Source organism: Ailuropoda melanoleuca, chromosome 4 (assembly GCF_002007445.2).
Source record: "Ailuropoda melanoleuca isolate Jingjing chromosome 4, ASM200744v2, whole genome shotgun sequence".
NCBI lineage: Eukaryota > Metazoa > Chordata > Mammalia > Carnivora > Ursidae > Ailuropoda > Ailuropoda melanoleuca.
Window position 1 is genome coordinate 59,070,515 of NC_048221.1, and position 24,950 is coordinate 59,095,464.

Below are 24,950 nucleotides of genomic sequence, written 5' to 3' on the forward strand. Positions count from 1 at the left end.
TAGGCAAAAGACTTTATAATAGACATTACTCCAAAAATGACATATGAATGTCCTAAAAGCACATAAAAAGATGCTCAACATCACCAATCAGGGAAATGGAAATCAAAATTGCCATGGGCTAGCACTTGTTATCCATTAGAATGGCTACTATCCAAAAAGAAAAAAAAAAAAAAAATGCAAATAACAAGTGTTGGTGATATGGAAAAGTTGGAACCCCTGTGTATTGTTAGTGGAAATGTAAAATGGTGCAACTATTATGGAAACAATATGGTGGTTCCTCACAAAATTAAAATGTAAACTACCGTATGATCCAGCAATCCAACTTCTGGGTATATAACCAAAAGAAGTGAAAGCAAGGTCTTGAAAAGATATCTGCATACTCACATTCATAACAGCACTATGCATAACAGCCAAGGGTTATAAGCAACGCTGGTCCCTCAAAGGATGAATGAATAAATAAAACGTAGTATATACAATACAAACAATTCAGCCTTAAAAAAGGAGGAAAGTCTATCACAAACTACAACATAGACGAACTTTAGCGACATTATACTAAGCGAAGTAAACCAGTCAGAAAAACAAAAACTTTATGAACTCACTTATTCAAATTACCTAAAGTAGTAAATTCATAGAAACAAAGTCAAATGGTGGTGGCTAGGGGAAGGGAAAAAGGTAAGCTGTTCAATGTGTGCAGAGTTTCAGTTTGGCAAGATGGGAAAAATTCTACAGCTCTGCTGCACAATAATGTGCACTAACACTAATGAACTGCACACTTAAAAATGGGTAAGACAGCAAGCTGTGCAATTTTTTTGCCACAATTTATGGGTGGTGGGGAAAGGGACAGGCAAATAGACTGCAGAATACTGAAGACCCAATTTAGAAATGCAGTATTTTAGTTTTTATAACACAAAAGCTAATAGGAAAAGACTTAACTAGATAAAAAAAAAAACTATTTAAATAGATCACAATAAAAAAAAAAAAAGAAAGAAAGAAAAACACTAAAACTGACTCTAGACATGCAGCTTCCAGTCTGGCACGTAAGTAGATTAGAAGTAGCCACTCTGCGCTAACAACAAGTAAATATTTGAACAAACTAAAAAAAAACAAAAACAAAAACTCTTTTTAGATCCATAAGAGAAGTTAGGTCACTAACTGCCCCTCAAAACTGGAGACAAATACAGAGAATCAAACCTCACCATAGCAGAAACCTCCACAGGAGCGAGTGCCAAGGTAGGAAAACTTAAACTGCAATTGATAAATTGTTGGAAACTCAGTATGGACAAGTCTGAGATAAAAACCCCATCACATTACTCAAATTCTACCAAATACGTCATGCCCAGCTGTAAGAAAAAAAAAATGACAAGGCTACTAAAAGGCAAAAAACAGTTTAAAGAGAGAGAGAGAGAGAGCAAGAGGCACCTGGGTGGCTCAGTCAGTTAAGCATTCAACTCTTTGGTTTCGGCTCAGGTCATGATCTCAGGGTCATGGGATTGAGCCCTGCATCCCACTCCACACTCAGTGGGGAGTCTGCTTCTCTCCCTCTCTCTCCCTCTATCCCTTCTGCTGCTCGCACGTGAGCGCTCTCTAAAATAAATAAATTTTTAAAAATAAATAAAAATTTAAAAATAGAGCAAGCATCAGAAAGAGACTCAGATATGCAAGATATGCTGGAATTATCAGACTGAGAATTAAAATAACTATGATTAATACACTAAGGACTCCAATGGATGAAGTAGAACAGGTAAGCAATGTAAGCAGAGAGAGAAAAATCGTAAGCACAAAAAGAAATGTTAGAGATCAAAAACATTACCATAGAAATGAAGAAAGCCTTTAATGGGCTACTAATAACCTGAACATGGCTGAGGTAAGAATCTCCAAGCTATCTTAAAAAAAATCTACAAAACTGAAAAGCAAAGAGAAAAAAAGATATAGACAAACAAAACAAAATATCCAAGAACTGTGGAAAAAAGGAATAACATCCATGAAATAAGACTACAAGAAAGAGAAAAGATGAAGGAACAGGAGAATATCTGAAACAATAATTACTATGAAATTCCCCCAACTTAATGTTATACAAAAACCCACAAATCCAGGAAGCTCAGATTCAGCAAGCTCAGAGAACATCAAGCAGAATAAAAGCCAATAATAATAATAATAAAATAATATACCTACACATATCACAAACTACTGAAAGTAAGAGACAAATGACATTTAAGCTAGAGAAAAAGACCTCACCTACGACAGGAGCAACAGTAAGAATCACACTGAACTTCTCAAAAACCATGCAAGCAAGAAAAGAATGGAGTAAATATTTAAAGTTGAGAGAAAAAACCACCAATCTAGAGTTCAGTACTCCATGAAATTATTCTTCCTAAGAAATGGGAGAAATATTTTCTCACACAAACAAAATTGAAGGAATTTGTTACCAGTACATCAGCCTTACAAAAGATGTTGGTAACAGTTATTTAGAGGGAAAAAAAATAATACAGATGAGAAATTCACATCTACATAAAAAAAGAATAGAAGTGAAGATAAAAACTTCTATTTTTCTTTTTCTTAACTGATCTAACATATACCAGCTGTTCAAAACAATGCCAACATGTATTTCTACTATGTATGAGAAATATATATAAAATTTGTATGTGTTTACATATATGCTCATGTATTCTATGTAGAAGTAATATATATGATGGCAACGACACAAAAAAAGGGAAAATTTAAGATTATTTTGTTATTATGAGGTACTCACATTACCCATGAAGTACTGTAGTGTTATTTGAAAGCAGACTTGGATTAGTTGTAAACGTATACTACAAACTCTAAGGCAACCACTAAAGGAAAAAGTTTAACTGACATGCTAAAAAAGGAGCAAAACTGGAGTCACAGAAAATGCTAGGTGAAAACCACAAAAGGCAGAAAAAGAAAGGAAGACAAAAGATAGGAACAAAGAACAAGGACAACAAATAGAAAATAGCAATAAATACGACAGCTCTTAACCCAACCATATCAATATTAACTAGAACGTCCATGGCCTAAGTCTACCAATAGAAAGATAATTTTTAATCCATGCTGATAATGTCTAAGATTCAACTGTATGTTGTCTACAAGAAATCCAAATTAAATATAAAAACCCATACAGATTAAAGGTAAATGGCTGATAAAAAGAAAACACTAACTCAAAAAGATATATGCACCCCCATGTTCACTGCAGCATTACTTAAAGTTGCCAAGACATGAAAACCTAAGTGTCCACTGACGGATGAATAATGTGGTACATGTATACAATGATATTCTAACCATTAAAAAAATGAAATCGTGCCGTTTGCAATAACATGAATGGATTTCAAGGGCACTATGCTAAGTGAAATAAGTCAGACAGAGAATGACTTTCACTTATATATGTGGAATTTCAAAAAACAAAAACAAACCAAAGACTCAAAATCACAGACAGAGAGAACAGACTGGTGGTTGCCAGAGTTGGGAGGGTGGGCAAAATGGGTGAAGGGAGTCAAAACGTACAGTTTTTCCAGTTACAAAATAAATAAGCCAAAGGGGATATAATATGCAGCGTGGTAAATACAGTTAACACTGTACTGCATATTTGAAAGTTACTAAGAGTAAACCTTTAAAATTCTCATCACAAAAAAAAAGTTCTGTGACTATATATATATATATATATATACACACACACACATATACACACACACACATACATATACAGACAGATGCTAACTACACTTATTGTGGTGACCATTTCATTATATAAATATTCAATCATTATGTTGTATGCCTGAAACTAATAAATACATAAAAAAGTAAACGTAAATGGTCTGAAAAAGATGCACCAATCTAAAATTAATCAGAAGAAAGCAAGAGTGGTTATACTGATTCCAAACAGAAGACTTCAGAGCAAAGAAAGTTATCCAGGATCAAGATGAACATTACATTTTGATAAGGAGGTCAATTCTCCTAGAAGACAAAAAAGTTCTTAACATGTCCTTAAACACAATAAAATATGTAAGTCAAAAACTGACAGAACTGCAAGAAGAAATAGATGAATCCACTTTTACTTGTAGTTGAGAGACTTTCACTTTTTCTATCAGAAATAGATCCAGCAAGGAGAATCAGTAAGGACAACAGTTGATCTAAACAATATCATCTATCAAGTGGACATAACTGACATCTATAGACTACTTCATCCAACAACAGAATACACATTCTTCTCAAGCTCACATCATTCACCAAAATAAACCACATCATGGGCCATGAAACACACCTGAACAAATTTAAAAGAACAGAAATCCTACAATGTATGTTCTCAAACCACAACAGAGTAACAGAAAGATAGCTGAATAATCCCAAAATACTAAGAAATTAAGTAACGAACTACTAAATAATACATGGCTCAAAGAAGATATCTCAAGAGAAATTTTTTAATATTTTGAACTAAATAAAAAAAAATAAAATTTGTGGGATACAGCAAAAACATTGCTCAGAGACATTTTTTTTTTTTTAAACAAGTTACAGCCCCCTTCAGTGCTCACACAGCACACCAGTGAGGAAGGTGGGCAATGGTTCAGGGTTGCATACTACTCTAGCACAGGTACAATATGAGAGGCCCACAGAGAAGGGCCTGCCATCAATCCATTATCACGCACTAGAGAGAAATTTATAGCAATGAACGCATATATTAGAAAAGATCTAAAATCAATTATCTAAGCCTCCACCTTAGGAATCTATAAAAAAAAGCAAACTGGGGCGCCTGGGTGGCACAGCAGTTAAGTGTCTGCCTTTGGCTCAGGGCGTGGTCCCGGCGTTATGGGATTGAGCCCCACATCAGGCTCCTCTGCTGTGAGCCTGCTTCTTCCTCTCCCCCTCCCCCTGCTTGTGTTCCCTCTCTCGCTGGCTGTCTATCTCTGTCAAATAAATAAAATCTTTAAAAAAAAAAAAAAAAGAATATGAAACACAGTAAGAAATAAACCCAACAAAACCCACGGCTGATTTTTTGAAAATATCAATAAAATCAATAAACATCTCATCAGGGTAACTTAAGAAAAAAAAGATAAATTACTAATATCAGAAATAAAAGAAGGGGGACGCCTGGGTGGCTCAGTCAATCAAGCATCTGCCTTCAGCTCAGGTCATGATCGCAGGGTCCTGGGATTAAGCCCCCACAATGGGCTCCTTGCTTAGGAGGGAGGCTGCTTCTCCCTCTACCTGCTGCTCCCCCTGCTTGTGCTCTCTCACACACGCGCACTCTCTCTGCCAAATAAATAAATAAAATCTTAAAAAAAAAAACAAAACTCAGACAAGAAATAGATTACCTAAATATGCCTATATCTATTAAAGAAACTGAATAAATTATAATAATCTTCCAAAACAAAAAGCACCAGGTTCACTGGGAAAGTCTATGAAGTCTACCAAACATTTAATAAAAAAGAAATTATACCAATTCTCTACAATCTTTCAGAAGATGAAACAAAGAAAATAACTCTTAATTCATCCTGAGACCAGCATTACCTTAATACCAAAACCAGACAAAAGCATTACAGAGTAACTACAGACCAGCATCACTCACAAACATAGCTACAAAGGTCCTCAACAGAATATCAGCAAACCAAATCCAACAATGTATAAAAAGAACCATATGCCATGACTAAGTGGGATTTACCCCAGGTATGCAAGGCTGGTTCAACTTTTAAAAATCAATTAATGTAATCCATCACATCAACAAGTTAAAGGGAAAAAAAAAATCTCATGATCACATCAATACATGGAGAAAAACATTTGACAAAACTCCACACCCATTCATGATAAAAACAAACAAACAATGCCAGGAATAGAGGCAAATTCAACTTAATAAAGAATATCTACAAAAACGAACATCATACTTAATGGTAAGGAACTCAAAGTTTTCTCACTGAAATCAGGAACAAGGTAAGAATATTCCCCTCTCACCACTCCTTCAAATCATCATACTGGAAGACCTAGCTAATACAGTAACAAAAGAAAAGAGAAAAGAAAAGAGGAGAAAAGAAAAAAGAAATGAAACACAGGTTAGCAAGGAAGAAATAAAACTATACTTGCAGACGACATGACTGCCCACCTAGAAAATCCAAAACAACTGACGAAAAAATCCTGGAAATAATAAGCAAGTTTGAAAGATACAAGCGTAATACAAAAAAGTCAATCACTTTCCTTTATACCAGCAATGAACAAGAGGAATTTGAAATATAAAACACAATACCATTTACATTAACACCCCCCAAAATGAAATGTAGGTGATCCTTGAACAATGTGGGAGCTGGGGTGCCAACCTTCTGCACAGTTGAAAATCCATAACTTCTGACTCCCCCAAAAACTTTACTGAAAGCCTGCTACTGATTAAAAGCCTTACCAATAACATAAGGAGGCAATTAACACATATTCTGTATGTGATATTATATGTTGCATTCTTAAACAATAAAGCTAGAGGAAAAAAATTTAAGAAAATCATAAGGAAAAAAATGGTAAGGAAGAGAAAACACACTTATGGTACTATACTGTATTTATCAAAAAAAATTCACAGAGAAGTGGACATGTGCAGTTTATACCATGTTCATGGAACAACTGTAGTTATAAATCTAACAAAATATGTATAAGATCTGTAAGAGGATAACTACAAAACTCTGATAAACAAAATCAAAGAAATAAATAACTGCAAACATTCCATGTTCGTAGACAGGAAGATTTATCTTAACAAGATGTCAGTTTTTCCCAACTTCATCTACAGATTCAGTGCAATCCCAATCAAAATCCCAGGAAGTTATATTGTAGATATCAACAAAGTGATTCTGAAGTTTATATACAGAGGGGAAAAAATCCAGAGTTGCACAATATTGAAGAAGAAAAAAACTGGAAGGACTGACACTACCTGACTTCGATATTTACTATAAAGCTAAGCTAATCAAGACAATGTGGTATTAGGTAGTCCCTTCCAAAGAGCTGATAATGTGGCAGAAGTGGAGCAGAAGAAGTGCACCTTCCGCAAGTTCACCTACCGTGGCATGGACCTCGACCAGCTGCTGGACGTGTCCTAGGAGCAGTTGATGCAGCTGTACAGTGCTTGGCAGCAGCAGAGGCTCAACCGGGGTTTGTGGAGGAAACAACACTTGCTGCTGAAGCGCCTGAGCAAGGCCAAGAAGGAGGCTCCCCTGATGGAAAAGCCCAAGGTGGTTAAGATGCACCTGTGGGACACGATTATCCTGCCTGAGATGGTGGGCAGCATGGTGGGTGTCTACAATGGCAAGACCTTCAAACAGGAGGAAACCAAGCCCGAGATGATTGGCCACTATCTGGGGGAGTTCTCCATTACCTACTAGGCTGTGAAGCACAGCAGCGACTGGTATTGGGGCTACCCACTCCTCTACTTTATCCCTCTTAAGTAGCCTGTTCAGCCAATAAAGGCACAGACTTCTCAGAAAGAAAAAAACAACAACAAAAAAAACAATGTATATTAGCAAAAATATAAACAACAAAATGGGACAGAATAGACACCTCAGAAACAGACCCATATAAATACAGTTAACTGATTTCTGACAAAGGAGCAAAGGCAATATAATGGAGGCAAAACAGTATTTTAACAAAGGGTGTTGGAACAATTGACGTCCACATCCAAAGCCATAATGATGATAACAACAAGAGCAACAACACAGACCTCACACCCTTCGCAAAATTTAACTCAAAATGGATCACAAACCTAAAAGGAAATATAAAACTATAAAATTTCTAGAAGATAATGGGAGAAAATCTAAATGACCTCAGGTTTGGTGATGACTTTTTAATACACACCAAAGGCACAGTCCATGAAAGAATTTGATATGCTGTATTTCATTAAAACTAAAAATTTCTGTTCTGAAAAAGTTTATTCTGCAAAAGACACTGTTAAAGAGAATGAAGACAAGCCACAGAATGGAAAAAATAACTGCCAAGAGAAACATTTAAGAAAAGGACTATTACCAAAATACACTAATAATAGTAAGAAAAAGAAAACAACAGGATTTAAAAATGAATCAGTGATCTGGACACGTCACCAAAAAATATATATACAGACAGCAAATGAGTATATAAAAAGATCCACATCAATTTGTTTAACTGCAAATTAAAATGAGATACCAATAGATTATGTATCAGAATAGCTAATATCCAAAACACAACCCCAAATGTTGGCAAGGCTGTGGTGCTACAAGAACGCTCATTCATTGCTGGCAGAATGGTACAAACACTGTGGAAGACAGTTTGGCAGTTTCTTATAAAACTAAACATACACACACACACACACACACACACACACACACACACGCAAAAACCAAAACCCAAAACCTAAACATACACTTATATGATCTAGCAATAGTGCTCCTTGGTATTTACTCAGTGGAGTTGAGAACTTAAGTCACCCAAAATCCTGCACAAAATGTTTTATAGTCAAATCTTCAAAGCAACCAAAATGTTCTTCAGTAGGTGAATGGATAAATAAACTGTGGTACATGCATACAACAGAATACTTTTCAGCACTTTAAAACAAATGAGCTATCAAGCCAGGAAGAGACATGGAGGAGACTTAGGTGCACATTACTGAATGGAAAAACCCAATCTGAAAAGGCTACCTACCATATGATTCCAACTATATGATAGTCTGGAAAAGGCAAAACTATGAGGACACTAAAAAGATTAGTGGTTGCCAGGGACTAGGGGGAGGATGAAGAGGCAGAGCACGGAGGATTTTTAGTGCAATAAAACTACTCTGTGTAACACAATAATGGTAGATATATATCATACATTTGTCAAAACCCATATATCATACAACACCATGAGTGAACCCTAAGATAAACAACAGACTTTGAGTGACAATGATGTATCAAAATAGGTTCAACTGTAACAAGTATACCACTCTGTAGGTAATACTGATAATGGTTGAGGCCAAGCATTGTGTGCAGGCAGGGCAGTATGTGGGGAATATCTGTACCTTCTGCACAATATTGCTGTGAACCTATAACTGCTCTAAAAAATTGTTTTAAGGGGCACCTGGGTGGCTCAGTTGGTTAACCATCTGCCTTCCACACTGGTCATGATCCTGGAGTCCCAGGATGGAGCCCCATGTCAGGCTCTGCGCTCTGCAGGGAGCCTGCTTCTTCCTCTGCCCCTCCCCACTCATGCTCTCTCTCAAATAAATAAAATCTTAAAAATAAAAAAGTTTTAAAAAATTTAATTCTCAAAAAAGTACCCTTATCAAAATGAATCCAAGAACATATTGAAAGCATTATACACCCAATATATGACTAACCGGGATTTATTCCAGGAACGCAAGATGGTTAAATTAAAAGGGGGGGGGCTGGTTGGCTCAGTCATTAAATGTCAGCCTTCGGCTCAGGGCGTGATCCCGGAGTCCTGGTATTGAGCCCCGCATCAGGCTCCCTGCTCCACTGGGAGCCTGCTTCTTCCTCTGCCATCCCCCCTGCTTGTGTTCCCTCTCTCGCTGTCTCTCTCTCTCTGTCATATAAATAAAATCTTAAAAAAAAAAAAAAGAATCAAGAACACATCATTTTAATAGGAAAAAAATGATCATTTCAACTGCCACCAAAAAAAAAAAATTTCACAATACTCAACATCTGTTCATAAAAACTCTCAGAAAACAAGAATACAAGAATTCTCTCAATAAACTAAGTATATCTTCAATATGATAAAAGCCACGAATGAGAAGTCCACAGCTAACATCATACTCAATGGTAAAAGACTTAAGGCTTTCCCCCTAAGATCAGAAACAGCTTTTACCACTTCTATTCAACATTGTATTGGAAGTTCTTATCAGAGCAATTAGAGAAGAGAGATAAGCTTCCAAATTTCAAATAAAAAGAAGATGTAAAACTATCTCTCTTCACAGATGACATGATCCTGTACACAGAAAATTCCAAAGAATCCCTAAAAAAACCATTAGAGCTAAGAAACTAATTCAGTAACACTGCTGGGTACAAGATCACCACACAAAAGTCAGTTGTGATTCTATGCACCAACAATGAACAAGCCAAAAAAAGGAATTAAGAAAAGAAATTCCATTTACAATAGCATCTAAAAGAGTAAAATACTTGGTGATAAATTTAACCAAGAAGATGAAAGACTGTACACTGAAAATTACAAAACGTTGCAGAAACAAATTAAAGACTTAAACAAATGAAAAGATGTGTTGATGGATAGAATGACCTAATATTGTCAGGATGGCTCTACTACCCAAAGTAGATTCAAAACAAACCCAATAAAACTTCCAACAGCCTTTTCTGCAGAAATGGAAAAGCCAGCTCTCAAATTCATATGGAACTGCATGGATCCCCAAACAGATTAACACTCCTGAAAATGACAAAGTTGGAGGACTCAACACTTTCCAATTTCAAACCTTACTACAAAGCTAAAGCAATCAAAACAGTGATACCAGGGGCGCCTGTGTGGCTCAGCGGTTAAGCATCTGCCTTCAGCTCAGGTCGTGATCCTAGCATTCTGGGATCGAGCCCCTCAGGCGGGAAGCCTGCTTCTCCCTCTCACACTCCCCTTGCTTGTGTTCCCTCTCTCACTGTCTCTCTCTGTCAAATAAATAAATAAAATCTTAAAAAAAAAATTTTTTTTTAAAACAGTGATACTAACATTAAGGACAGACATACAGTCCAAAGGAACAGAACTGAGAGCTCAGAAATAAACCCATACATCTATGGCCAATGGATTTCTGGCAAATTCAATGGGAAAAGAACATTCCATGGGAAAAGTTTCTTCAATAGATGGTGATGGTACAACTGATTTTCCACATGCAAAAGAATGAAACTGGACCCCTTCACCCCCCCCCACATGCAAAAACGAGAACTCAAAATGTGTCAACCACTTAAATGTGAAAGCCACAAAAATTTCAGAAGAAAACCTTGGGATAAGTCTTCATGACTTTGGATTTAATAATGTATTCTTAAACATGACACCAAAAGCATAAGAAACAAAAATTGATAAAATGAAATACTTCAAAATTAAAAACTTCTGCACATCAAAATTTTAAAGAAAGTAAAAAGGCAACATACAGAATGAGACAAAATATTTGGAAATTATATTCAATATATAATTTCTGCAACTCAGCAAGAAAACAAAAATTCTATAAATAGCCCAAGGCAGAAAGAAAGTAGATTAACAGTATCCAGAGGCTAGGAGAAAGGAAAACCTGAGGAGTTACTACTTAATGGTTACAAAGTTTCTTTACAAAGTTTCTACCTGGGGTGAGGAAAAGTTTCTGAAAATAACAGTTGTGGTAGTTGATTATTAATATAATACAACTGAATTGTACACTTAAAAGTGGTTCATGAAGGCTGGGAAGATGGCAGAGTAGGAGGACCTTAAGCTCGCCTCATCCCACAGGAACATGCACATCACTGTAAATATTCCAGAAAATGATCCAGAGACTGGAAGAACAAACTCCAAAACTAAAGGTTGAGAAGAGGCCACAGGAAAGAATCAAAAGGGACTGTGGCCATCCACGGTTAGGAGGGAGCCAATAGCATAGTGAAGGCCAACAGGGAGCCCACACGGGGAAGATGAATACCCATAACACTTGGCTATGAAAGGAAGAAGGGCCAAGGAATTTAAAAATCAANAGGGACTGTGGCCATCCACGGTTAGGAGGGAGCCAATAGCATAGTGAAGGCCAACAGGGAGACCACACGGGGAAGATGAATACCCATAACACTTGGCTATGAAAGGAAGAAGGGCCAAGGAATTTAAAAATCAAGCAGATCTGGCTCTGAGAGCCTGGAAGGCATAGACAAAGCACAACTAACAGCCTACAGAGATAACAGCACAGAAGCAAGCAACTTGAAAAATGTCTGCAGCATACAGGAGGAAGAGTTATTTACTCATCTCAGAGTGTGTCTCAGAGAGGCAAGGATAATAGGGAGTGCCCTTCAGGAACAAAGGAGCTGGCAGGGGCCATTTCCCTCCAATGACCCCAGCATAAACACATGATCACCTCCAGGAAACAGAGTGGTATTACATTTGCTACTTGACTTGCTTATACCAACCTACCCTCCCCATGCCACCCCACGCTTCTGTGGACCTATCCTTCCCAGTCACACTTCTCTCAGTCTCAGCCTTGTGGGTACCTGCCTCATAAGATCAGTGCAAACCCTGCCCACACAACATCTCTGACCCACACATTGTGATCAGTTCAGCAGCAGTGGCAGCAGATCTATTTCACTAGGAGACCAGCATGTATCTTGCTAAAACATGCCCACCCCAGCAGGGAACAAACACTGCCCACAACAGGCAAAAAGAACCTCTACAGATAACTGGACTAAAGAAAAAAGTGGCCAGAACACAATAGCAGAGCACATCCAACACACAGAGGAGATACTCCATGAAGCACCAGGTCCTGGGAAACAGGGGACACTGCACTACAAGGCATTACACCCTCCTCTTCATAAGGCACTAACTTCAAGAGCGGGAGACATAGCTAACTTTCCGAACACAAAGAAACAGACACAAAGAGACAAAATCAGGAGACAGAGGAATATGACCCAAATGAAAGAACAGAACAAAAACTACAGCAAAAGACCTAAGCAAAACAGATATATATAATATGCCTCATAGAAAGTTTAAAGTAATATTCATATAGATATTCCCTGGACTTGAGAAAAGAGTGGAAGACATCAGTGAGACCCTTAACAAAGGGATCAAAACACACACACACACGAAAAATATAATAAATGAAATTAAAGATACACTTGATGAACTAAATAGCAGGCTAGAAGAAGCAATCAAGCTGAGCAAGTGAAAGAGGAAAAAGTCATGCAAATTGAGAATAAACTGAGGAACCTTAGTTACTCCACCAAACATAGTAACATCCACATTACAGGGATCCCAGAAGAAAAAGGGAGAAAAAAGAAGGCAGAAAATTTGTTTGAAATAACAGCTGAAAACTTCCCTAATCTGGGGAAGGAAACAGATACCCAGATCCAGGAAGCACAGGGATCCCCGCACCAAAAAACTCAACCAAAAAATATCTACACCAAGACACACAGTAATTAAAATGGCAGAGTACTAACAAAGAAAAAAATTTTAAAGCATACAGAAAAAAGACGAGAGTTACATATAAGGGAAACTCCATAAAGCTATCAATGGATTTTTTTCAGTAGAAACTCTGCAGGCCAGAAGACAGTGGCATGATATATTCAAAATACTGAAAGGGAAAAATCTGCAGCCAAGAATACTTTATCCAGCAAGGCTATCATTCAGAATAGAAGAAGAAATAAAGAATTTTTCAGAGAAATGGAAACTAAAGGAGTTCATGACCACTAAACCAGCCCTACAAGAAATTAATTAAAGGGGACTCTTTGAGTGGAAAAGGAAAACTATAAGTAAAAGTATGAAAAGAAGGAACCACAAAAGTAACTCTTATACTTAAAATAAATTTATCTGTAAAAATCAGTCAAGGGACTCACAAAATAAAAGGATGTTAACGAATAACACTGTATACCTAAAACATGGGTGGGGAGAAGAATGGGTTCAAACATAAACAAACATTAACTCCTAGAGTGCTAAATGCAGAAGATGTTACATACAAACCTAACGGTAACCACAAATCAAAAACCAGTAATAGATATGCAAAGAATAAAAAAGAAACCCAAGTATATCACTAAAGCCAGCAAATCATGAAAAAGAGCAAGGATCAGAGCAAAACTACAATAACAAAACAAGTAACAAAATGGCACTAAATACATATCTATCAATAATTACTTTGAATGTAAATGGACTAAATGCTCCAATCAAAAGACACAGGGAGACAGACAAGATCTAAAAAAAAAAACAAAACAAAACAAAAAAAAAAACAAAAACACATCTATATACTGCCTAAAAGAGACTCATTTCAGACCTAAAGACACTGCAGATTCAAAGTGAGGGGAAAGAGAAACATTCATCATGCAAATGGCTGTCAAAAGAAAGCTGGAATAGCAATGCTTAGATCAGACAAGAGACTTTAAAGCAAAGACTGTAACAAGAGACAAGATAGGACATTATATAACTGTAAAGGGGGCAATCCAACCAGAAGACATAACAATTTTAAGTATTTATGTACTCAACATAGGAGCACTCAAATACACAAAACAGTTAATAACAAACATAAAGGAACTAATCAATAGTAATAAAATAGTAGGTACTTTAACACTCCATTTACATCAATGGACAGATCATCCAAACAGAAAATCAACAAGGAAACAGTGGCTTTGAATGACGCAGAGGAACACATGGATTCAACAGATACATTCAGAATATTCCATCCTGAAACAGAAGAATACACACTCTTTTCAAATGCATATGGAACAGATCAGCTCACAAATTAGGCCACAAATCTCATCAAATTCAAAAAGATCAAAGTTATACCATGCATCTTTTCTTTTCTTTTAAGATTTTATTTATTTATTTGACAGAGATAGAGACAGCCAGCGAGAGAGGGAACACAAGCAGGGGGAGTGGGAGAGGAAGAAGCAGGCTCAGAGCGGAGGAGCCTGATGTGGGGCTCAATCCCATAACGCCGGGATCACGCCCTGAGCGGAAGGCAGACGCTTAACCGCTGTGCCACCCAGGCGCCCCCCATGCATCTTTTCTGACCACAACATGATCTGAAAAGACCACAAATACTTGGAGGTTAAATAACATGGTACTACTCAACAATGAATGGGTCAACGAAGAAATCAAAGAAGAAATCAAAGACTACATGTTAACAAACAACAGTCCAAAAATCTTTAGGAGGCAAAAGAGGCTCTAAGAGGGAAGTTTAGGGGTGCCTGGGTGGCTCAGTTGGTTGTGCATCTGCCTTCGGCTCAGGTCATGATCCTAGGGTCCTGGAATCAAGCCCCACGTTGGGCTCCCTGCTTCTCCCTCTCCTCCCCACTCATGCTCTCTCTTGCTATCTCTGTCTCTTTCAAATAAATAAAATCTTTATTAAAAAAAAAATGAGGGAACTTTATAGCAATACAGGTGTACCTCAAGAAATAAGAAAAACCTCAAACCATGTAACCTTGTATCTAAAAAACCTAGAAAAAGAAGAATAAACAAAACCCAAAACCAGCAAAAGAAAATAATAAAGGTTAGAGCAGAAATAAATGTTACAGAAAACTTAAAAAAAAACTGATCAACAAAACCAGGAGCTGAGGCTTTGAAATGATCAACAAAAACTGATAAACCTCTAGCCAAACTCATCAAACAAACAAAAAAATGCTGGGGTGGGGGGGGGCTCAAACAAAATCACAAATGAAAGAGAACCAACCACCACCACCACCACAGAAATACAAACAATTGTAACAGAATATTGTGAAAAATTGCATGCCAACAAAATGGACAACTGGAGAAACAGATAAATTCCTAGAAACATATAACCTACCAAAACTGAAGCAGAAAGAAATAGAATATATGAACAGACTGATTACCAGCAATGAAACTGAACGAGTAATCAAAAAACTCCCAAGTCCATGACCAGATGGCTTCAGAGGAAAACTCTACCAAACATTTAAAGAAGAGTTAATACCTATTCTTCTCATACTATTCCAAAAAGTAGAAGAGGGAAAAAAACTTCCAAATACAAATTCATTCTATAAGGTCAGCATTACCCTGACAGTAAAACCAGATAAAGGCACAACTGAAAAAGAGAACTATGGTCAGTATCTCTGATGAACACAGATGCAAAAATCTTCAACAAAATACTATTAAACTGAATCCAACAACAGAATAAAAAAAATCATTCACCACAATCAAGTGGGATTTATTCCCAGGACGCAAGAGTAGTTCAATATTTGCAAATCAATCAACGTGATACATCACATCAATGAGAAGATAAAAACCATATGATCATTTCAATAGATGCAGAAAAAGCATTTGACAAAGTACATCTATTCATGATAATAACCCTCAACAAAGTAAGTTTAGAGGAAAAATACCTCAACATATAATAAAAGCCTTACATGAAAAACCCACAGTGAACATTATACCCAATGGGGAAAAATTAAGAGCTTTTCCCCTAAGGTTAGGAAAAAGACAAGGATGTCCATTCTAACCACTGTTACTCAACACAGTACTGGAAGTCCTAGTCACAGAAATAAAACAAAAAGAAATGAAAGGCATCCACATCGGTAAAGAAGAAGTAAAAGTTTCACTATTTGCAAGTGACATGATATGATACATAGATTCCACCAAAAAACTACTAGAATTGATAAATCAATTCAGTAAAGTCAAGAATACAAAATCAATATGCAGAAATCTGCATTTCTATACGCCAATATGTATGAAGCAACAGAAAATTTAGGAAAACAATCCTATTTACAACTGCACCAAAAATAATAAAATCTAGGGATAAACTTAACAAGAGGTGGAAACTATAAAACAATGATGAAAGAAATTGAAAACAGAAAAAAATGAAAAGACATTCCCATGCTCATGAATTGGAAGAATACTGTTGAACTGTCAACACCACCCAAAACTATCTACACATTTAAAGCAATCTCTATCAAAATACCAACAGCACCTTTCACAAAGCTAGAACAAACAATCCTAAAATTTGTATGCAACCACAGAAGACCCTAATAGCCAAAACAATCTTGGAAAACAACAACAACAACAACAACAACAACAACAACCTGGAGGTATCACAATTCTGGACTTCAAGTTACATTACAAAGCTGTAGTAATCAAAACAGTTTAGTACTGGCACAAAGACACATAGATCAAGAGAACAGAATAGAAAGTCCAAAAATAAACATACAATTATATGGCTAATTTCCAACAAAGGAGGAAAGAATATGGAATAAGAAAAAGATGGTCTCTTCAACAAGTGGTGTTGGGAAAACTGAACAGCCACATGCAAAAGGAGGGAATTGGACCACTTTCTTACACCAAGCATAAAAGTAAATTCAAAATGGATTAAGGATCTAAATGTGAAACCTGAAACCACAAAAATCCTAGTCTCAAGAGAGCTCAAGAAGTAGTTTCTCTGACATAGCAACCTTTTTCTAGATAGATCTCCTGAAACAAGGGAAATAAAAGCAAAAATAAACTACTGGGACTACATCAAAATAAAAAGCTTCTGCAGTGAAAGAAACAATCAAAAAACTAAAAGGCAACCTACTGAATAGAAGGTATTTGCAAATGACATATCCAAAATACATGAAGACTTTATACAAAACCCAAAAAATAATACAATTTTAAAAAGGACAAAAGACATGCACAGACATTTCTCCAAAGAAGACATACAGATGGCCAACAGTCACATAAAAAGATGTTCATTATCACTCATTACCAGAAAAATGCAACTCAAAACTGCAATGATAGATCACCTCACACTTACCAGAATGGCTAAAATTTCCATCCTTGTTGGCAAGGATTTGGAGAAAAAGGAACCCTCTTGCACTGCTGGTGGGAATGCAAACTGATGAACCCACTATGGAAAACAGCAAGGAAGCACCTCAGAAAGTTAAAATAGAGCTACCTTATGATCCAGTAATCATAACTACTGGTTTTTTTACTCAAAAAATACAAAAACACTAATTCAGGGGCACCTGGGTGGCTCAGCTGGTTAAGCATCTGCCTTCAGCACAGGTTGTGATCTCAAGGTCCAGGGATCCAGCCCCACTTGGGACTGTCATCCCCCCTGCTCAGCAGGGAGTCTGCTTCTCCCACTCCCTCTGCCCCTCCTCCTCACTTGTGCACACAAGCTCTCTCTCAAATGAGTAAAATCTTAAAAAAAAAAAAATTCAAAAGGATACACACACCCCTATATTTATTGCTGCATTATTTACAAAAGGTAAATTACGGAAGCAGCCTAAGTATCTATCAAGAGTTATATGGATAAAGATGTGGTACATAGATACACAACGGAATATTACTCAGCCATAAAAAAAAATGAAATTTTGCCATTTGCAACAAACTGGATGGAGCTAGAGAGTATAATGAGAAGTGAAATAAGTCACAGAAAGACAAATATACCATATGATTTCACTCATGTGGAGTTTAAGAAACAAAACATATGAGCAAAGGAAAAAAAGGGAGAAAGACAAACCAAGAAACAGACTCTTAACTATAGACAACAAACTGATGGTTACCAGAGGGGAACTGGGAGCAGGGATGGGTGAAATAGGTGATGGGGATTAAAGACATACACTAATCATGATGAGCACTGTATCATCATTATATAATCACTATAACATAATCATTACATTGTATACCTGCAACTAATAGAACAGTGTTAACAATGAAATTAAAATAAAAACTTTTAAAAAGGCATTAAAATGGCAGATTACATATATTTTACAACTTAAAACATCAATAACGAGACACAACAAAATTCATCACACTGTACATTTTAAACGGTGAACTGTATGGCATGTGAACTGCACCTCAATAAAGCGACATAAAATATACTCTCATTTTATGTCAAACTAGTGACATATACTCAGAAAATTATTTCAAGTGACCTTAATAGGACACGATTGAGTATACATCCTTAACAGGATATAGTTTAAAAGTAAAGAACTACAGGAGTGCCTGGGTGGCTCAGTCAGTTAAGCGTCTGACTCTTGATTTCAGCTCAGGTCATGATCTCACAGTTTTGAGATCGAGCCCCACGTCAGGCTCTACACTCAGTGTGGAGTCTGCTTCAGATTTTCTCTCTCTCTCTCAAGTAAATAAACCTTTTCTAAAATAAATATAAAAGTAAAGAACTACAAGCAATCTTTAACTTCATTCGGTATTAATAAACACTTGAGGAAACTGTAATCATAACAGAGCCTCCCCCAAATCCATAAATTTAAGAGATCTGAAGCAGTTTATGGCAATAATACACAACAATCAAAATGGCATTAAAATGAACAGAGCTTTCTTCCCCCTTTTAAAAAATGAATAGATTCCCACCAGTTACAATGTCAACACATAAAAGAAAAACCAACTCCACTGCCTATGGTGCTTCGAAATATCTCATGAAAGACTCTTAGGATAACTGAACAGCAATTATTAAAGAATAATATATAGAACCATAAAATTTTGGGGGAAATTTGATAGTCTTCTGTCTCCATTCTGCTCATTTTATAAAGGAACTGAAGCCTAAGCCTAAGGAGCTTAAGTGCCTTAAGGATACATAGGTAGGAAGGAAAAGAGCCAGTCAGTCCATGATTCAGGACACTGCTTCTTTCCATGACACTTTATGCCACTGTTATGCAAATATTTAAATTCATTCACACTCCTATCAAAACGGATGTGGGGCTGAAAACAGGAACATTCAGACCTGAAGAGATGTCACATTAACCCTCCTCTTGCACAGCCAACTGACTCTCCACCATCACCCTAGGTATCCAACACCCCCTGCAAAACTAGTTTAAGCAAATGGATTTTTTTTCTCAGTATAAACCACAGGGCTTCAAACTTCAGGAGTCCTGACAAGGGTGAGGGCAGGGGTTATAGAGGCAGATAAGCAAAGTCTAGATACTAAACGGTGAGTTCCCCAATCTCCTTCCCCTGGAAGAGAAGGTTAAAAATAGAACAAAAAGACACAAGTAAGAAAAAAAGACATAGAGGATCAAACCAGAACCAACTTTCAGTTAACAAAAACTTGAGATTGGGGCGAGGGGAGGGGGGAGCTTGGGATGGTTGGGGGGGGGGAGAAATACTCAAAGAAATAACACAATGTCCCAGAACTGAAGGAAATGAGTTTTCCAATTGAAAGGAAACTTCTAGAAAACCTAGAAGCTATCAATAACAAGAATCACATCAGATTTCTAACAATACAAATGATCAGAAAATGAAGCAATACTTTCAAAATTGAAGGAAAAAATTATTTCAAACCTAGAATCTGATAACCAAACTATAAATCAGGTGAAGATTTTTTCAGGCATACCATGTTAAAAAAAAGAAAATACCATCCTTTCCTTCTCAGAGCAAACTGGAGATTGCGCCCTACACCAAAACAAAGTCAAGAGAACATGAGTTACAAGAAACCAAGGGTCTAAAAAAGAAGTAAAGGTAATTCTCAAGATGATGATAAAGCCAAGTCCCAGAGCTAGAACTATGTAGCAAAGAGGAGGAGAAGCCAATCCAGACTGCAGCAGTAAGAAAAGAGCGCTCCACAAGAAAGACCCTTAAAAAAAATTTTAAGCTGAAATCGATGGATTATGTGACCTCTTTGATTACACTTGAGAGTTAAACTGAGTTTGGGTAAAGAATTAGTAATACATCCTAGATAACTAAACAAACCAAAAAAATAAATAAATAAAGCAACTATTAACTCCAGGAAAAATAAAGCTACGCAATAAAGGTGGCTCAAATGGAAAAATATGTACCTTATCATAATTACATAAATACAAACTATTCATTTAATCAAAAATCACAACAACAAAACTGGAAGAATGAGGGGGGAGAAAGATCTGTTAACAGAGACCTAGAGGACAGAGTAGAAAGTATCTAAAATGTGGAAAAGGAGACAGAGAAATAAAAGTATGTACTACTCAGAAGTTAATCAGAAGTCTAAAGTATAGGGGCGCCTGGGTGGCACAGCGGTTAAGCATCTGCCTTCGGCTCAGGGCGTGATCCCAGCGTTATGGGATCGAGCCCCACATCAGGCTCCTCTGCTGTGAGCCTGCTTCTTCCTCTCCCACTCCCCCTGCTTGTGTTCCCTCTCTCGCTGGCTGTCTCTATCTCTGTCAAAATAAATANCAAAATCTTAAAAAAAAAAAAAAAAGAAGTCTAAAGTATATGGTAAACAACTAAGAGCTGTCAGATTGCATCTGAGCAGCAGGAATTAGGGGTGTGGACTGGGAGGCCAACTCAACAGAAATCTAGGAAAACTAAATAGAAGCCAACTAGAGAAAGAAAAATTGAAGAAACACAAGTGGTATTTTCAACAAGGACAAAAGCAGGCGTGAAGGAATAGAAAATGACAAAACAAAAGAGACAAACAAATGAAAGCATAATGGGAACCCTGGGAAGGTAAGACTACAGACCCATCGTTGCATTCCAGAACTTGGGACATCCCAAAAAGCATCTCCAGTTCACACATGGCCAATCTCTATCAAACTCGAAGCCAAGTAAATACTAATCTTTCCACTCTTAAAAGCCACTGTCTCTGCCTCCTCCGCGTTCTCCCTTCCAAGCTACCCAAAGCACACTGATTTGTCCTTTCACTTAGACCTAGGTTTATAGTACCATCACCTGTTACAAAGTTACTCACTTGCTAATCAAAATCCCACTGAAATCCCCAAGTTCTAAAGTGAATGATTTCTCCTGTTTTAAGAAAAACATCGGATTAAAATAATACTCTTTAAATGTAAAACAGAAGTAGCCATAATAACCAGTCCTTAAAATTCTGACTCCACCCCCCTTTATTTGATGGAAAAGCTAGGTAGTTCAAAGAACATTCTAAATTCCGTCTACAGAAATAAGATCTTAAATCTTTTGGGAGCCAGGGTCCCCAATGAAAATTTCATGAAAGCTCTAAACCTGGCTTTTTAAAAAGTATGTCAATTTCAGCGGTACAGAAACCCTTAATGAAGTTTTGTTTTAGACTCTAGCATCGGACTTGTTGTTTATGACTATGCCAGCAGTTTAAAATTACAATCTGTATGTAGGTACCTATTCCTCTCTTTTGGTGGAGCAGGCTGAAACCTATTCTGTTATTGCTAAAAGAAACTAACTCAGACCCATTACCAAAATCCTACAAAGACATATGCCTAGTATATGATTAAAAATATAATTATGCAACTATTATAATAATGTTCATCCCTGGGTTTCTTTTACTTTCCTCACACATCTTTATTCTCACGGGCCCTTACCCAGAAGAGACCTTGAATGACTGTCCTTTTAACATCAACGTCTAGCGCTTACTATGTGCCAGGCGTTGCCCTAAATGGTTTACCATGAATCATCCTATATACTATCAATACCATTACTCCAACTTATTGATGAAGTTTAACTTGCCTCAAATCACACAGCTTATAAACGGCAGTGCTGTGATTCAACTCCCAAGCAAACTGACTCAAGATCCTGTGCACTCCACCCACCCTTAGCCTTTTTCCTCACCCTCCACAACCAATCACTAAAATTCTGATGAACCCAAAATATATCTGGCACATTAACTTAAAACAGAAAAAATACGCTAAGCATGTTGTCAAAAAGGTTAAAAAATTTTTAAGCCATCGTAAGAACGGCCTGTAAGAAATTCAGAACACCCAAGATCGCGTTTAAAAAAAAATAAAGGCAAATAAAAAGAAGCCTCTTAAGAGTGCTGGGGAAGGGAGAGTGGAGTGTGAAGAGTAGGGTCAGGATCCTTATAAACGCACAACGACAGATGCCTCAGAATAGGATGGACTCCCAGTGTTATTGCGCGGTCAGGGAGTTCCAAGTGTGGCTACCCCTGCACCGGTCCACTGGATGTCTACGATGGTTGCCCGTCACCGCAGTAAAAGCCCACCCCGGAGCTGCGTCAGTTCCCCGCTGGGTTCCATCGACCTCCAAACCCTGGAAGTGCCGCTTCCGCCGCAGCGGCTAACTGTCCGGGAGCCGAGAAGAGAACCGCCGTAAACAGCAGGCTCTGGAGCCTGGTGACGAGGCCGCACGGACGCAGCCGAGGAACCCCGGGACGGGCCTGCGAATAAGGACCGTCAGGAGGAGGCCAGGAAGAAGAGGCAGAGCTGGCGCCAACGGCAGCCCGCCGCGGCCTCCCTCCTCCCCTCGAACTCGCGAGCGCCACGCCGCCCACCGGACCGCGGGAGCCGGCCGGCGCCTCAACACGCCAGGGAGCGGCGGCCGCCGGGAGCCATGACGCCGGCGCTGCGCGGGGCCGCGGCAGGGCCAGGGCGGAGGCCAGCCGGGTCTCCAGGACCAGCTCACCTCTCGGGGCGACGGGACGGAACCCTGCACCGAAGCGATGTACCGCTCCACGTCGGCCTTGCTGCGCCTCATCGCGCCAACGACCTGACTCCCAGGGCGCGGGAGGCCAGAGCCGAGGCCCACAGCGGTCGCCGTCTCCAGGAGCGTAGCGCCTGAAAGCCCGTGACGCAGCGCCGTCGCCGGCCGACAATCGGCCCGCCCCCGTGCGTGTTGCGTCATCACTGTGCGCCTCGCCAACGTCGGCGTCGCTCCGGCCGCGCACAGGCGCCTGGCTGGCCCCGCCCTAGGCTCCGCGTGGTCCTGCCGAGTCTAAGGTCGGGTTTGCGTTGTGAGAGCGTCCGCTGCGCGGAAGGGAAAGTTGAACACCGCGCTGGGACCAGCGACTAGTACCTAGATCAGAGGGACGAGGTTTTACCGGATGGGTTCTCAAAACTTTGGGCCGTTTCTTCTTAATTTTAATTACGGGATACTGTGGAAGGGAAGAGCACTCTTAGGACATTTTGGTGAGCGTGTAAAATGGAAACACCTTTCTGGAGGCTGTTGGTTAAATATGTTATGTAGGACACGTGTGAATACGAAGCCTCCGTGTTAAAATTCACGTATTTTAAAAGAACATATTATATGAGAAAATCAAAAGTGCATAATTAAATGGTAGGCCACAAATACTGTTTGGGGACGATTATAATTGTATAATTTGAAGAGCCCCCAAGATTTATATATATACATATATATATACACACATGTATATATATTTATATATATATAGATATATATCTCAATAGCAAAACAGTATATACCAAAATGTTTATAGTACTCATCTCAACATGAGACGTCTGCATTTTCCAGATCTTCAAAAATATTTACTTCCCCCCAGCCTCTACCCGAGACTGCTTTTATTGACTGGCTTTCTCAGAACAGGAATAAATCAATTTATTAAGTCAAGTATTCTGACGGTTTAAAAACAAAGTCAAATTGGTGATAGGAACTCCTGAACTTACATTCAGGTTTGGAAAATACTTTCTTGAATTCAAATTACACTTCAACAATAAAGAATACATTTACCATTTAAAAACAGTATTTTGTTTTGACTAAATCATCTGATTTATGAAATTACACAGTTTAATCTGAAAAGGAGGTTTGGAGTTCTTTGTATTTTTGCAGTCAGATACATCTTCCACACCTGTTCTTTTTTATAAGAAAAACACTTCTGTTTTATAATCATTCTGTTCTTGAGAACAATTTAAAACGAGCAAAATTCTATTAATGTACAACAGAGTAATTTTCCTTCCTACAAAATCATTTTGGGTTAGGACCCCAAAGTAGTACAAATGAAGTGAGCCATAACACCTCCTAACAATTTATGCTCACATAGGTGGGCCTCCCTCAGTTGTTCTACCGTGGATGAAGGCAGAGGACCCTACACTCACCTACACAGCCCCTTCTTTCACCTTTTCATTACAGAAAACAAGGTACCAGCAGCCTTTTTAGAATATCCAGTGTAATAACCAGCTTACAAAAAGTACCAGAAGAAGCAAAACAAAGAACAGAAGAAAACTTGTAAGAATTGAATTATAATCCTCAGGATAATATATTGTATATATTGTATATATTGTAGCCATAAAACAAAAACAAGTCATTAAAAAAGTTTACTCTGGGGGGCGCCTGGGTGGCATAGCGGTTAAAGCGTCTGCCTTCGGCTCAGGGCGTGATCCCGGCGTTGCGGGATCGAGCCCCATCGGGCTCCTCCACTATGAGCCTGCTTCTTCCTCTCCCACTCCCCCTGCTTGTGTTCCCTCTCTCACTGGCTGTCTCTATCTCTGTCGAATAAAGAAATAAAATCTTTAAAAAAAAAAAAAAGTTTACTCTGGAAATCTGATTTTTAAAATGTTTTATAAAATGTTTTCAGTGGTGAGACATTAGGTATAAAAAGGTCATATCCCTGTATACATACAGTAGGGTCTTCATTATCTGGGAAAATATCAAGCAAATGAAATGTGTCGAAATTTTTAACTGGAAGTTTAGAATGT

The 24,950-nt window shown here is 38.1% G+C and overlaps 1 protein-coding gene and 1 non-coding gene across 2 annotated transcripts in view; both read right to left on the reverse strand.

Moving 5' to 3' along the window:
* The window catches only part of LOC100484820 (E3 SUMO-protein ligase RanBP2), a 78,185-nt gene extending 55,071 nt beyond the window's left edge, over positions 1-23,114 (reverse strand). Inside the window, 2 exon segments of the mRNA XM_034658906.1 lie at positions 7,041-7,193; positions 22,924-23,114. Of these exon segments, the coding sequence (XP_034514797.1) occupies positions 7,041-7,193; positions 22,924-22,995 (225 nt within the window). The 5' untranslated portion in view covers positions 22,996-23,114.
* Positions 4,518-4,656, reverse strand: LOC117802126. The gene has a single exon (XR_004625176.1). It is a non-coding gene; the product is annotated as a small nucleolar RNA SNORA42/SNORA80 family (small nucleolar RNA).
* Positions 23,115-24,950: the final 1,836 nt, after the last annotated feature.